The sequence below is a fragment of the Aulostomus chinensis genome, chromosome 22 (assembly GCF_037954235.1).
Source record: "Aulostomus chinensis isolate RoL2024-O1b breed Wild chromosome 22, RoL_Achi_v1.0, whole genome shotgun sequence".
Taxonomy (NCBI): Eukaryota; Metazoa; Chordata; class Actinopteri; order Syngnathiformes; family Aulostomidae; genus Aulostomus; species Aulostomus chinensis.
In genome coordinates, this window is record NC_141341.1 from 13,960,932 (window position 1) to 13,977,582 (window position 16,651).

General features: G+C 42.4%; 1 protein-coding gene across 3 annotated transcripts in view; it reads right to left on the reverse strand.

Moving 5' to 3' along the window:
• slc25a13 (solute carrier family 25 member 13) overlaps window positions 1-16,651 on the reverse strand; it is a 46,984-nt gene that overhangs the window by 17,034 nt on the left and 13,299 nt on the right. For all 3 annotated transcript variants that reach the window (XR_015111267.1, XR_015111269.1, XM_086193635.1), the window contains exons 6-11: window positions 12,722-12,868; window positions 10,838-10,976; window positions 6,943-7,036; window positions 5,027-5,111; window positions 2,207-2,291; window positions 1,008-1,166 (exon numbers count right to left, since the gene is read on the reverse strand). Coding sequence is in view for 1 of the 3 variants with exons in the window: in XM_086193635.1 (XP_086049761.1) it covers window positions 1,008-1,166; window positions 2,207-2,291; window positions 5,027-5,111; window positions 6,943-7,036; window positions 10,838-10,976; window positions 12,722-12,868 (709 nt within the window). In the remaining 2 variants the exon portion in view is untranslated. The remainder of the gene's footprint in view (window positions 1-1,007; window positions 1,167-2,206; window positions 2,292-5,026; window positions 5,112-6,942; window positions 7,037-10,837; window positions 10,977-12,721; window positions 12,869-16,651) is intronic.

Below are 16,651 nucleotides of genomic sequence, written 5' to 3' on the forward strand. Positions count from 1 at the left end.
TCCTCAGAGTGAAGTCACATCAACTTATGTTACATAACAAGACTTTGGCAGTCAAGATACCTGTCTGGCCATCTATCTGGAGCCAGACCCGTCTGTCTCCGTGTCTGTGAAACCTTTCTACTCTTGATGGCCTTTGTATTTCCTGCAGAAATTTAAGCATTCAAGTTTCCTCTTGGGAGCTCAGGGCTGTCAATCAAAATCCTGTGATTCTAAAAAGGCCTCACTGCAGTTTCAGTTCTAAAACCTCAACAATACCGACACACTAACCCTCCACTCTCTGAAGACAGGGCAGGTAGTCATTAGGGATTTCATGCCCTGGTATGTGTGTACCTGCATGCCCATGTAGTCGCTTGCGTGTCCTTCTGTCTGCATACTTGTGTGTCTGCCTTGAGTCTGAATGGAAGTCGCCAAACTTGTGACATCGCCACTTTATGACACATGCATAAAGGTATGTGGTTGTGCATGTGACGTTCATTGTCCTGCTCTGAGAGCCCCCCACCCCCCACCCCCCCCCGCCAGCAGGTAATCACTTCAAAGGAAGCAGGTCAACGGAGAGGTGAACTCACACCGCCTTCTGGTCCACCCTACACTTTTCTTCTCATCTTCTCTTTTATTGTCCTGCTACTTCTTTCTTCTCTCATCTTGTTCTCCTCAAAACCTGTTTGTTGGATTTGAGAGCCCGTGAGTTGTTTTTTTTTCCTGTCTGGATGGATATTGGTCGATTGATTTTAGTCTTCACTTAATATCAGGGACTGTATGTTATACCTGCAATTTCTATACGAGCAATCAAAAAAGTAGTTGCGGCACAGGAAATGAGGTGATATTAAAAAAAGGCTGTGGGGAATTGTGATGCGTTTTTGCATATTGGTGGCTGAATAAGATCAGCAGAACCACAGAGCTAGCTACGGTAACACTGAAGCCATGTATCGGTGGATATTATGCAATAAGGCTTAAAATACTGGAGGCAAACTGACCTTGAAGCCTCTGGAACATTTGTGCATACTGACCTCGGTAAAGCCCAAAGAAGCCCTCGTAGCGGACCACCTTCTTGAAGCAGTCAAAGCTGTTCTTGTACATGAGTTCCCCCACTAAGGAGCCGCTGCTTCTCTGGTTCTGCATGCGTGTCTTCACCAGATCGATTGGGTACACTGCTGTGGCTCCCACAGCTATGGGGAATAAAGCACTGATTTATATGATACCAAACAGAATGTTAAAGTGACTGTTTACCTACCAGTTCTGCTCATTTCCCATCAAAGGAACAGTTACACATTTCAGTCTGTTCACTTAAATCTCAAAAAGGATAAAAATAACAAAAAAATGAGAATTCAATTCTCTCTCTCTCTCACTTCCTTGCCTTAGTCCTGCATCCTTCAACAATAAATGACGACAGAAAGAGAATTTGTAACTGCAGCACAACATGTTCACTGGCTGTAATCAAATAAATATTTGCTTGGATACTGCAGTCAGCAGATGTTCTATTTCTAGTAGTATGTGCTTGAAATTTGCAGACATAAATTCTAACCAATTGGCAAGAAGCAGTTACATTGACTGGTTCATATGAAATGTGTAGAGAGAAAGAAGAGGAGGAGGAGGAAGAGGCGCAGTACTGGGCTAATGTAAGTGTTTTTTTTGTCTCAGTGTCTTTGACTCATCAGACGGACACAAACAAAAATGAAGCAACCCAAGGCGACAGACTTAATTAGAGAGGGACTGAGAAGGAAGAAGGGATGGCAGAAGCGTACCTCCTTATTACGCTGTCTCCCTTGGGATAGAAGGAAGGAACAGAAGGAAGAGATGAGGATGAGGAGAAGAAAGAAAAAACAGCGGGGAGTCGGGAGCCAAACACAAGGCATGGGCAGCAACTTTCAACCCCCCCAGCCTCACTACCCACTCCTCTGATCGCTCACACAGGTACAAAAGAATCCACAGAAGAGGGTTTTCATGTGTAAGGCTGAGAGGCGAGACAGGAGAGAGGGAGGAGATGAAGAGAGAGAGGGAGCACTTCTTTTTAAGCAGGGGAGCAACTACTACTCCTGTCCGCAAAGGAAGGAGCAATAGAGGGGCCATTGTCCTCTCTCTCTCACACCCCCTTCTTATGAGGACAGCAGAGGGCGGGCAGGGGGCAGGCAAGCAGGTAGGTGGGTGAATGGGTGGGTGGGTTGGTGGGGTGAAGGTATGCAGGAAGCCAATGGGGTGTGACCCTTACCTCCTGCCACTGAGCCCAGGGCAAACCTGTAGAGCGACTCTGCCACCTGGATGAGGATGGGCCGGGAACCATCGCTGCCCAGCTGCTGCTCTCACACACAGACACACACACACACACACACACAAACACACAGACACACACACACACGAGACACAATCAAGATTTTCGAGTTGAACTGTTGGAGATGACGATTAAAAACAGACATGACATGACACAAGACACGCAAATGACTCAGACAATGTTTTTCCTACACAAATCTGCAATTACTTCCTTATGTTTCTCATTCAACTTGCATGCACAAGGCCTAAATCTTCAAGCTAAATTACATACTGTTAAATCATTTGTTATAAGTGCTGTACAATGTTTGACAGTTAGTGATGATGGACTTGGTACATCGTGGCTAAATGTGATTGCTATTGTATCATATGATGATACATATTACATTATAAAATAATAATATCATAATGCAAAGGTTAAAGAAGCAATCCATCCATCTTAGGAAATGCCCTTTTCATCCATCCTCCCCAGAGACAGGTAAGAAGTTAGCTACCCTTCTCTCCTCTTTACTTCAGTTAGGGAGCTGTGACACCTAGAGAGCTGAACACAAGTTAGCTTAGCACAATGAATGGTAGAGGATGGGCTGGGTGGCACAGCTCCTTCTTGTTCGAGGAGTAATCCTCCACATCCTCTCTTCCAATGTTGGCCATTATCAATAACAGCAGTCACTCCTCTAGTTGTCAACTTGTTTTGTCTGTCTTCAGTTTGATAATGGAGCCCAGTCAAGAAATTGCTTCCAGATCTGTATCTGAATCTAATATTATAATGGCATGCACAAAACTGGTTCCATAAATGTAGGCAAAATCCATTTGGAGAAAAGTATACATGATGACTTTGGGTTTGCACATCCATCCACAACCGTTCATTACTCTAAGTTAACGAATGATCAGCTTGTCTCTGTGGGTCTCAGCACACGAAGAAGTGAGAAGGGTATCTATCTTCTTGTCTAGCTCTGTAGAGGATGGACAAGAGGACTACTTCCCAAAAAGTTGGCATGTTCCTTTAAGTAAAAGGTGGAATCAAGCAAAAAGAAGTTAAAACAGACAGAATTGGTGATTTTTAAACTAGAAATGACTTGTTCATGATTGACTGTCTGAGGCCATAAAGCAATCTTTTTTTTGGGGAACCTCCACCAAGACATAAAATACAGCTAAACTGCTAATGGTGCTCAACAGTCTTCAGGATCTACAATTTGATCCAGACCATTTCCAAATGTTCCTTGTATTATTACTTATCTTTCCACCAGATATCGTCAAAATCCACCCCTTAGATTTTGAGATACCTTGCTACACACCAGTGACCACAAAACCTCTTTGGGGGAGGTAATTATTTCGAGTTTTAATCAAAACGTTCATTTTAAGATGTAATTCTAGTTCCTAAAAATTTTCAAGTTTTCATATTAACATTCTTGACATATCAGAAGTATTCCACCTGTGACGAGAGATACACGCAAATCTCTTGTGATTATCACCACACAACAGCAAGCAGAAGAGTGTTAGCGGCTAGCCTTAGCCACATGGTAACGTTAGTCACACATCCTCCTCCACCTGAGGTACCTGTTGCATTCTCTGGTTGGCCCAACCCTGGCTTCTTGACCCTGGGGAGAGGAAGGGGTGGAAGTGGAGGGTGGTAAGTATGCGTGCGTGCATGTGTGTGTGAGTGTGTGTGTGTGTGTGGGTGTTTGAGAGGGGGATGGGAGTCTCTACACCCTCCCAGCTCTAACCTCCCCTCTACACAACCTCTTCCTCACTAGCGTCGTCCTCAGCTCTGTCTGCCTGAGGACTGATGACGCTTGGCAGTACTCACTGTCAGGAAGTTAGAGGGAGACAGAGGGAACAAGTTAACAGGATATAAAGAGAGAGAAGGCGAACCGACAGAGAAATAAGAGAAGCGGGAGAGAGCAGTAGAGGAAAAAACAAAATAGACAGAACAAGCAAAAGATGAAGAGAGCGAGCTCCAGCTAGTTGGCGGCCAGCCCCTGAGGCCTAACCACAAGGGCCTAAAGTGGCTCGTTGTGGTGGGACTGGCGTCTGTGTAATCTTGGGCCCCTTTGCTTTCTCCCCTTTGGCCCCAGACTGCTCCAGTATGGCCTGGCCAGGCCTTCACTGTGCCGCTGGAACCCACCAGGCAACACAACTCTGACCAAGCAGCCCCAGAAAGAAAACAGTCTAGCTGTCCGTCTGTCCTTCCTCATCATCTTCGTCACAAACTCTTCCTAGCTGCTGCAAAGCCTCTTCACAGTGATTACGTGCAACTTGAAACATGTTTGAGGTTTATTAATTGTTGAGGATGGCTTTACTTGCCTTTAATGCCATGGATCTGGGAAGGTTTCTATGACAACCACATTTCAAGGAGAGGTCTGGTGGTGTTTTTCTCAACAATGTGTCTTTAGGTCTGCGATGGGAAAATTCTTGGACATAGTTTGGCCTGAACCTTGGTATGAACTTTTGATAAGGACCAAAGCTGACAAAACCGGCTGATGGGGGTGGGATGGGGAGGGGACTTTTCACTTTAGAGCTGACAAATCTTGTTTGGATATTGTATTTCTTTCTGTCACTCATATATATAACTCTATTACGTCTCCGTGAATCAACTCTAGGTACTTTTACGTGTAATTTCTGCCAAAACCACTGATCAGTTTTGTTTTTAGGGGGATTGAAATGCGCTTGGATCTCATTATCCTAGAAACATCAAGCTCAAGACAAAGTGCTGAGATGATGGAGGATGGAACCAAACACATCAACAAGTTCTCATATTCTGTACCTGTCTCTGGACCTCCGCCAAGTTGTAGGGTAGGGCGCCTTCCTCCAGAGGAGCGATTTTCTCAATGTCCACGAAACCAACACGTCTGGTACAGAGAGGAAAGGAGAACTGTGGTGTAAAAACTCTCAGAGGATTATAAACAGTTCATCATGCATTCCGTAGTCTGTGACCTTTGCAAGAACAATCAGTCTGAAGTTACTCGAAAATTAAAGATACATCATTCCAAGCGAAAATACTGTGGTATTAAAAAAAGCTGATCTAAAGAAACTGAAAACCTCTTTGTTTTATAACCTCCTCCAAGAATAACAAATATATTTAACACAATTTAAAACTGACGCTATTTTTAATGTTTCCATTGGATCTCCTTGATTTCCCAGACTGAGAGAAGCCCGCCAATTCATTTCTCTGAATAATTAGACTATCATCTCTCACATTGCCAATCAAAGGCAGCAGAGAGGCCTTTTAAAACTTCCCATTGTCCAAAAATAATAATCAACTGGTCAGAAATTATGAGTGCATTTATCAGGCCATGAGGCAGATGAAAAGCAAGAGGGGGAATGTGAGAACCACAGGTAGAACTGGCTGAGCATCCCTAATGAGAGCACCTGTGAATCGGGTTCTTACGTGTACATGTGAACACACAAATCTGCAGCCAGGAGCAGATGTGATCAAATTCAATTCACTATTAGAAATCAAAGCACACAAGATGGAAATAATCATTCTAAGACCGCAGTGGAACTAAAGGATGATTAAGGAGCCCCCTAATAATATCAAGTGGGAAGACTGAAGATCCTTGGAGTGCGACAAGATAAAACTAATCTGTGTAACCCTTTACAGTGAGAACATGTTTTAATGCTTTAGCACAAATTACTTGATTCAATGCATGAACAAGATGAATTTGAGTGGTGTTCAACATTTACATGGCCCTTTGCCACAGACACCAGTACCACTGCTTTACGAGTTTTTTTTTTAAACAATATGATTTCATAAGATACATACTGCAATATTCAACATTATTGACTGAAAACTTCAAAATAGAGCTAAAAATACAATTTTCCCTGCATCAGATGAGTAGTCTGATAATACGTATATTTGTTTTATCTAACTCATGACTGCCTGGTTTGTATTAAAATCAAAGTGCACCCAAACCTCAGCTGTCAAAGCTGCAGATGCTGTGTTATTGTCATCCGCATCACAGTCTGACAGAACTTGTGCAATGGGATAAAACTAGTCTTGCGGCGAAATCTATGGGAACAGAGGAATTTTTCAATGCATCAATACTGGAATATCGATACAGTTTAAAGATACAGCACAGTTTTCAACATAAACGGCAAGAAAAAAAATCAACATGGACAGAAACGGTCTGAGGTCAGGAAGGAAGGAGGTCAACATTGAACATAGAGATGTAACGTGGGAGGATGTCTTCTGTCATTAGTCAGACTTTCCTCTGTCGAATGTAGTACACAAGTACATTGTTATTTAGGAGTAGCCAATAAGAGTTTGTCTGGTTAAATATGAATTTGAAATCAATTACGTCCACTATTACCAACATCTGGAATAAATTCCCTGTGGTAAAGTGCCCAGAGAGGAGGGCTGTTTGCTAGACCTCGGGTACCGCTTTCTGAGGAACCGTTCATCTACACCGGATGTGTCGGGTTATCAAAATGTTAAAACATGAATTAGCTGAAGCCTCATTAGATGTAAATTTGTGCTGCTGAGAAAAGAGAGAGAGTTAGAGAGAGAGAGAGAGAGAGAGAGAGAGAGAGAGAGAGAGATTCCTAAATGGAAAATTAACACAGTTTTTTTTCTAGTTAACCAACTTGTACAACTAACTTGTATTTGTGCATCTTATATTGGTGCATCATATGAGGTGTACATGTCTGACCACCGTACATGTCATTATGTGTGTTCCTTACCCGCGCGGCTCCGACAGGTCAGCCAACTGAAAGAGGATGTCCACCTCCATGGGCGTCACTTGGCCAAATCTCTGTGCCGCCACTATGAACTCCTCTGCAGAGAAGGAGAGATTCTTTTATGACTAATTAGTCAAATTTATGCATATCAACATAAGCAGATATTGTTACTTTTTTATTATTCACAAGAGATAATATGCAGAGAATAAAAAGTCCAATAATGTGAATAAAAACTGCACTCTTTACTTGCAAATTTTGTTTGTTTGTTTTTTTACCCACTATTTGTGTGAAATCTTGTCATAATTAGTATGGGAATTCTCAATTTGAGTCCAAGTGAACATTTGTGCCAAATATAAAGGGATCCACCTGAGGTATTTGAGAGCTGTCCCAAGAATGTCACAGACGGACAGATGGCCATAACTGTCGTGTGAGAAATAACTAAAAAATTACCAACAGTTTCCTGCCGGACTACTCTTTTATAAACTGAGGTCTGTATCAGTTGATAGAACATTCCAACAAATGCACCAACATAATAAGTTCCTTCAGGTTCTGTCACTCACACTGACTCCCTCTACGACTTGACTAACACGAGACAAGTGTCAAAGCATTTTGAATGTACGGTAAGACAGCAGAATACAGAATAAGGCCAGGTAGACTTTTGGACTTCAAGAGTTCTTTGAGGCAGCCTTTGTGTGCTGTAACTTAAGACCTGGTCTATTGTGGGTGGAATAAAGAGCAGGTTGACTGTAGGCTGGCTTACAGTGGAGGAGTCAGCATTGTTTGACCTGCTTTATTCAAGGAGCAGCAGGCTGGAGTTGTGACAGAGTCGTCCTACACTGGAGCCTTTCACCCTGCTGAGGCTCCATTTACCCCTGAGGCATGCGCGCCCCCCCCCCCCCCCCCCCCCCACCTCACACACATCCTTGGGTCCATGCAGGTAATGCTGACACTCATGTGAGAGCGCATACTAAATGTCAAACTCTACGTCCTTACATTGTCAGATGAACAGAGTTCTGTCTATTGCCTCTTGGTTTGGCTCTGTCAAAATTAGTAGTGTTACTTTAGTGTGCCATCTCATTAACAGGTCGCGATATTACATATTCTATAGGCAAATCCATGATCTTCACCAGCCTCAGTTTTCAGACACATAACAAGTTACAGCTTAAATACGTCAGGCACATCTATGCAGACTCTGCATAACAGAGATTTTTAACATGGCTGGTCTATTCTTTTTTTTTTTTTGCTTGAAGCCTGATGAAACGGTCGTTCAGGCACATAAAATAACAGAAACAACACAGAACTGCTCTGATTTACACGCATAAATAGATCAAATATTTGTGTATCCACAATCCTGTTAGTAAAACCAATATGAACATACAAAGATGCTTTTAAAACATACTGCCACTGAGTATCCTGCTTAAGATCACCTTTAAATCTCTTCATGACACACAGTTAGCAGACAGCTGTACAGATGATTGCAGGAAAAGGGACCTCCTCTGCTCTGCTGACTGTGTGGTCCCAGAAGTGTCTGATGTATTGTGCTAGAATGTCTAATAGATCTAAAAGGAACTTCATATTTCACACTCCAAATCAATAGGGGGCAGCATATTATCAGAAAGTAGTGCACTCGCCCCTATTGTAAGAAAAAGGGAAATGGTTAACTTCCATAGCATGAGCTGAAAATCTCAATTTAGTACATGATTTACATCGAAAAACTCACATATGGTCACAAGATTTCAGTGCTTACTGAAAGAATTAGTTAGTTAGTTGACTACCGTAACTCTTTGAGTATAGGCATAACCCTGCTCTGGTACATCATGCCAGTTCAGGAGCTGCAGCGATACATCTGAGTAGACTAGAATCAATGCTCCTTTACACTACAGCCACTCACTCTTGAGTCTTAAGGAACTACGCGCGTTTACGATGTTAGCGTTCTACGATTTATTAATTAGCACCAACAAAACATAAGGGGCACCTGAAAACTAATATGAGTGTCATTCAATGTTTATGTAAGCTAAAATTTCGACCTGATGATGGCAGTAGATGACAACTTAGCGGGTCACTAAAGTTCTGTTCTGACATGCAGTAGGAGACGTGAATCTATATATCATATATGTCATAAAAATATATCCAGTAGCTGCTGAGAAATTTGAGTCAAAACCACAAATTTAAACCTTGTGGTGGGAGAGAGGGGAGGAGAAAATGATTCATCCCCTGGGGATCACGAGCATCTGTACAAAATTTCATGTGAATTAATCTCAAAGTTGTTGATACCATACACTATTAGTATATTTCAGTACAGACCAACCAACCCACAGTGTGACTGTTAAATCAAGAATGCCACAGCCAAATGTCTGATTACTTCAATTAGCATCTCAGAACTACCACTGGTGATGTGTGCACGAGCCATCAGCAGTGAACTGACTCTCCCAGCCATCAGCTCTGATTCCATCTAGTAAACATTTAGTTTCCCATCAACACACACCTGATTTTAACCTGTTTACAAAGATGCACACTCACGATTTGCCTTGAGGTTGAACGGCGCTTACTACATAAGAGCTGCGCTCTGTACAAGTCTGGCGTTAAGCACACATACGCTCACAAACATACGTGCACCGTGCAATAGCGTCGTTAGGGACACTAATGGCATCCCTGGGGCAAAACAGTAGCCTCATGGTGCACACAGAAACAATCAGGATTATCACGCTTTAGCGCATGCATGTCTGAATATATTTAAATACTTGTATTTGGGAACAGAGTATTACAAAATCTGCACACATTTCATGGATACGGGTGCGTCTGTGATTGCGGGCTGAGCACTAGCAGTCCCAGAGGAGGGCTTAATGACTCCGGGAGAGGAAGGTGGAAGGGCGGTGGCTGTGGAGGTCTGGCTGGCTATGGGCCAGCGAGGGTCAAGCCAAGCCCAGCCTTGGTGTACCCACGGTGGGAACAGCCTCGGGAGCATGTGGGCTCTTGGTCTGGGCTGGGTATGTTCCACACCCCTGATAAGGCTTCAGATAGCATCATGAGGCTACACCATTGGCTGAGGGCCAGTTGAGAGAGCACAAAATGGTTTCTTTAAGTTTCGAGGGAAGGAATGAGAGACAAAAAGTGGGGCGAACAAGTGAGAGATAAAATTTCAGAGGAACTAATCATAGAAAACAGAGCGAGAGAACATTTCTGAAAAAGATGGGCAAAATTAATAATAAAAAAAAAAACACCACGTCTTCACCTGATTGCAGACTTACATTTTTACCTCCACCAAAGAGCTTTGGTGCTCACCTGCATCTGTCAGCAGGATCATACAAAATATACCAGGATAATTTTCACAAAACTTGATGGAGTGGTGTAGCATAGGCCAAGGAGGAAGCCATTAAATTCTGGCCAAGATCCATTTGTGAAAAACAGAGCTCTTTACATTGGCTTTGGCTCTACAGAATGCTATTCTTGTTTTCTACGATAATTTAGGTTAGGAAGTTCTGAAAAGATATATTGTCCGCCATTTAAAGTTATCTTCGAGATATAGTTCATCCTCAAAAGTAATTGGAGCATTTTGACAATCATCATCTGTTTTTTAAAGAATTAAAAATCTCACTTTTGACCACAAAAACCCAGGATGGATAAGTGGTCCTTAGATCAGTGCCAGTATGTCTAATAGGCGAGGCAGGCACCAGCAGGGATTGTGGGTATGAAATACGTGAGCTGGTTCAGATCCAGCATGCCCATTTAAATGCCACAGGGAAGGAAGAAAACAAAAACAAGTTTCCACCCTCCTTTCACTGAGCACAGACATAAATACATGATCGGGACCACACATTTAATACCAACATGTTGTCCACTTTGTATATGAGAATGCATAAACATACAGCATATCTGTGTTTTTGTCTTTTTTATGTACCTTTGGTGACTTCAGTGTCTCTACGGTGGCCAGCCAGCGTGCTGTAGATCTTTCTGATCAGCTCCATGTTGTTGAGCAGTGAGTTGAAACCGTTGAAGTACGAGAAGCTGACTTGATGAGATGTGCTGCCCCCCGCAACCTTGGCAAAGATGTAGAAGTGGAATTTAACACAGCGAACACAGACTCCAGCATGCATATACACACATGCACACACACAAACTCTTACACTCCAAAACAGAAGAAACAAGCTTAAGCAACTCGACAAAAATAAAAATCTTGACAACTACTCCTCGGCATCGAGGGGAGAAGAAAACCTGTTTTTCACCACAACTTTTTCCATCACACGACAAACACTCTCAGAGAGTTTAATTAACTCTCTTTATGAGGTGGAGGAAGTGGTAAAAGAACAGAAATGAGGGGAAAAAAAAGGTAGCAGATTAAAAATAGATGCTGAGCACTCAATGGCGTTCCATATGACCCACAATGTCTTGAGTGAGCAGGCTTCTTTATCAAATCAGCTCAGCTCTCGCACTACTACCTCACAATATCATCTGAGTGTGTTTGATAAATGATGGCAGGTAGCTTTGAGATCATCCCGGAGGCTTCTCTGTTCCTCACTGTGTTGGAGAGCAGAAACTCTTGCGCTCCCTTTCACTAGATGGCACTGTTTGCTTTACAGACACATGCAGGAGGGCAGCTCTATGATTGCAACAAGGAAGGGAAAAGCTCTGTCCTAACATAGAGCCACTTTTGTATCTGTTCATATCTATGAGCCTATAGGCACCATCTTCCCACCATATTCAACACAGAGTCTTTAACAAAGGAGGACAAGAGTAAAATATTTGGGTGAAAAGAGTGTCCTGATCATTTATCATGTTTGGTGAGTGATTCCAAGTTTTCTGTTTCACCGTTTGTGTCCTGCCATGATACTACTTTAATGCATCTACTGTACAGTGTTTATGGGGGTTTTGATTGTACTAGCAAGTGTGTGTGAGTGTGTGTGTGAAGAGAGTTTACTAACAGCACACCAAGATGTCTGGTCGGTGAGGTAAACACAGCGGAGAAAATGACAGAGTCCACAAGGTGTTTATGAAATGGGGAAAGACATGGGCGCAGACACGAGGCAGCGCACACGCACAACAAAAACACTAACACACATAAAGACAAGACACGACACAAAAAAAGACAAACATCTCAGAGAGTTCAAAAGAAATCAGAGTGCACACATGCAGACGCACGCACGCAAAACAGACAGGCGAGGATGATGGACTGTAAAGCGCCAGTCTCCATCTATCTCTGTCTCTATCTTCCCATTCAGCTGGCCTGCTTGGCTTTGACACTGCCAGAGAGGTTAGACTTAATGACATGTTGGGAGAGAGACAGAGACACGCGGGAGGGAGGGAGGCAGGGAGGCGGTTGAGAGAAAAGAGAAAAAAATGTAGGGAGGAAAGAAGAGGGGAGACAGATGAGAGGTGACAGAAAAGGTAAAGAGGAAGAGAAAGAAAACCATCACATTTGGTTGTGAGAGGACAAGGCAGGAAAGTGGAACAGTTACTTTATGTTGTTAACCGACTTTAGTAATCAAATCTGTAATAAACATTACTTGAATAATACATCTTCAGGGGCTGATATTTAAAACAATGTTTTTATGATATTCAAAAAGGTGCGCAATGGTTTTCTTACAGCTTTCTGGGTCACAACATTGCTCACACCTGATTCGACCTGGTTAATAGCTGAGAGGGGGAAAAAGTAGCTAAGATGAAGAATTTTGCAGCATTAAAATGAGCTTCAACACCTAATTTGTACATCAATTTCTTAAAATATAAAAACCAAGTATCACAGCTCCCAGGTGTTAAGTGTCTTGTGGAAGAAACCAAAACCCACCGCCACGAGGCATTCCTCCACAAAGGGTGTGAGCATGTGTGGCCGGATGGTGACCATGATGTCCCTGAAGTCCAAGGCTGAGATGGAGCCGCTGTGGGCTTGGTCCCGCTGGATAAAAGCCTGCCGTGCATGTTCCAGCTGCATCTCCTGAGGAACAGAACACGTTATTGTACACAAGCAGGTCATACACTTGTTTAAGTTTCTTCCATCCATCCAAACTCACACCCATCTATAAACACATATGCAGTTGCTGTGATGGGCCCCTGCTGCCGAGTCCACTTTCCAGGCTGGAGCCTTGTCTCCTCTCGCAGCAGCGGCCTGCCTGCTGCAAGGTGTCGCTTGCGCTTTTTACACCCTCCCAAACCCCCATTAAACCCACTTGAGGGAGAAACATACAAACACACGCACACACCGGCAAGATGGATAATCACCCAACTGCTCACTTGGTCTTTCCTCTGGCACACACACACACACACACACACACACACACACACACACACACACACACACACACACACACACACACACACACACACACACACACACACACACACACACGTCCGGAGGGACAACAGCAGACTGTGGTGGGGACAAGTCCCTGAAGGCCTTTGAAATTAGTAGCCATTATCGGTACCTGCAACCACAAGTCTACAGAGAGAAGCTGAATACAAACTGCTGCCACCAAATCTTCTTCCCTGTAAGAAACAAGAAATTCAGGCACAATAAGAGTCAGGGATATCAGAATGATACTTCTCAAGTAGTTAAAGTGAAAAACTACAGCCAAAAAATAAAGGCAAGCATGCTCAAGGTAGCTTGTTATTATGGTGTTTCATTCAAAAGGCAATAATGGGAAAAAATTACTGGGCTGCATTTTGTGCTGTGGTATCCAACATACGATGACACAATCATGAAGGCCCAAATGGCCAAGTGAAAGCTTTTCATGGTGTGAACTGAAACATCCATGACACTAAATGGATAATTTTTTTTTTTTTAATATTTCCTTCGCAGTTTCAGATGTACCTGTAAAGCTTAAATGGTTCGTCAATTATTCAATTAGTCGAAGGACAATAAATTAATCAGAACTAATTTTGGTGAACAATTATCCTTAACATTTTTGCTCCTGGTTTTTTTGGTGTTTGTTGGATAAAACAAGCATCACTTGTAAGACAACAAATTATGAAGGTCATCATTTATGTTTTTCTGATATTTAAAAAAAAAACAATTATTAAAAAATAGGTTCAAGAAAATAATTGGCAGACAAACTGATTATAAGTAACGATTTAGGTCACAGTCCTACACACATGGAGTAAGAGATAGAAATGTCTGTGGGTCCGTATTTTTAGCATATATAATTAACATTAACAGATAATATATAATATAAAAAGTTTGCAGGACATGCATATTTTAATATACCTTATTTTGTGTATATTGGAAACACATGTAATTAATTTGAGTTTGAAAAAGTAACATTCTTACTGACTTCAAAAACATTTGGGAAAACGGATGAATCGTGTATTTATTAATGTTTCCTCATCTTTGGTGATGGGTTAAGAAAAAGAGAACGAGCGATACTGGGCCAATACAAATAAATAAATATACCTAAATAATGAGCAACATCTGCCAATACTGATGACGAGCCAGTTACGTTACGTTCTCCCTAGTAAGAGACATTTAAATATTGTAATAATCAACAATTGCATGCATGTAAGGGAAATGTATCAATACCTCTATTAGTACTTATATCATATAGTTATTGACCTTCAGCTGTGAGAATGCATGGAATCAGTCGATTACTTCTATTATTATAAAAAGAATTTTTAAAAAGTATTATTTCCACAGCCCAGCACTCTATGAGACTCTGGATTATTGCTGTGTTGAATTTAAGTGATATAGTGATGTTTCACTGATGGCATAACTGATCAGACTCTAAATTTATGGCGCCGAGAGATACAACTGGGGACGAGTGACATTTACACAAAGCTGAGTGGCGAGAGGAGGGCAGTAAGAATAGACACTGCAATAAAAGAGCCAGATTTGGACAAACAGCAAGTGTGTCTATGTCACCTATGAGCACAGCAGGGGCTCCAGAGAGTGTACGAGTGAGTGGAAGGCAAGGAAACCAGGAGAGATTGACGCAGGTAAACACTCCCAAAGTAAATAAGGTGAGATATTTTGGTGTTTGGCATCCTCTGTGTCGTGACTCACTCCCGCGATCTGTTGGGAGTAGGTCAAAACACTTTGGGTGAGAAACATACTGGGGAGAGGAAAGGGAGGAGGAAAGTAGAATATTTTAAGTCAAAACAGGAAAAAAAAGGAAAATGAAAAGAAAGATTTTTGCATGCATGACTACACGTTTGTACAATATGTGGGTGAGCGTTTATCTGTTTGTGTCCGTTTGTAAATAGAGAGGTAAAAAAAAAGACATTTAATCTCTCTGGACAGAAGTTTTGAGCAACAAAACAACTGTGGTCCAGAGGACGGAGCAGTTTATAGTCTCAGCCTCTTAAAACTTTAACTTGGTGCAACTGGATGAGTGTTTCAGGGGCATGGTTTTTATTTGGGAAGGGAGAGAGGGAGGCAGGAGACGTAAAGCTGGGGGCTTCAGACAGCCAACAGCAGACCGCAGAGGTATTTGCAGTCGCTTTAATTGTCCTTGGACAAGAATAAAAACACATGACAACCACCTCTGTTTGTTTTCAATTCTTCAACAACAGATAGGAGTGAAGCAGCTCGCTCTTTGCCAGTCTTTCTGAAGGCATTACAAGAAGGGGCATAAGCAAAACTGTCCGTTTACATGTGTGCTGCCGATGTTAAGGTCTGCCCACTGATTCTTGGGGAAGTCAAACATATAATTGGGATGTTTAAAATCCAAGGCATGCCAACAATTCTCTGTTCTTTTGCCTAGGAAAGAAGTGAGACATGTGGTGTCCCTTCCATGTAATTCAAGCTCTTCACTTGCCAGCATTTATAGTATGTGCTACTATGTGCCACCACTCTGGTCATTCGATAAAACCACTGCCAGAGACAACACCGCGCTGACAGTGCGAGCCGAGCCTTGGCCAGTATCCACACGTGAGGAAGGAAAAAAAAAAAATGCATGTAATTGGTGAGAATCTCTGGCTTCCATCAAGACAGTAATTGGCCAGAGAGAGCCCTTGTGAGAAATATGCGGCGCAAACGTTTTCCCCGATAATCCCATCTTGTGAGCATCTGGCAGCGGTGTGGTTACAATGGCAGAAAAACACAATAAGCACATGCAAGTACGGCCGGAAGGGAGAGGAAATGAAGGATGGGAACATTCTTGGTCTGTTGTCTTATATGTGTGCATGTGTGAAAATGTTTATAGCTGCTGAGTACTTTTCTGACTGTCTGATGTTTACTAATACTTTGTATGTAAATAAAGGTGTCATTACATCTTTGGTTAGCAGCGCAATCACAGAGGCGGTGCACCTTTAAATTCTGGTTCAGGATATGTTGTTGTGCCTTTCCTAATTGCCCTGTCATCAATCACTGGAGCAGGTGGTAACACACTGGAGGAGTAGAGTGCCCGGATTTCACTTATACTGCATTAGCAAGTTGCCTGTGCAGTAATGTCACATGTTGATAAGATATATTCGACCTCTGAAGTTATGAATATCTATTATAATAAAGGACACGCAAAGGATAAAACACCACTTCAAAGAAATTAATTGCAAAACTACGCAACACTACTTTTCAAAATTCAACTTTTTGTCGGCGATTTATCGTGGAATGAATCAAAAAGCAATGATTCAACACAGAGCCGAAGCATTTCATACTTGAGCAATGTGTGTCTGGCTTCTGGCCTGCTGCTGCGTGGAGCTCGAAACCACCGGCTGACTTACTGGGAGAGAACCGGGCACGCCGTCAATGCAAAGTACAGCGTATACTGGCCGCAACGCCACACACTCA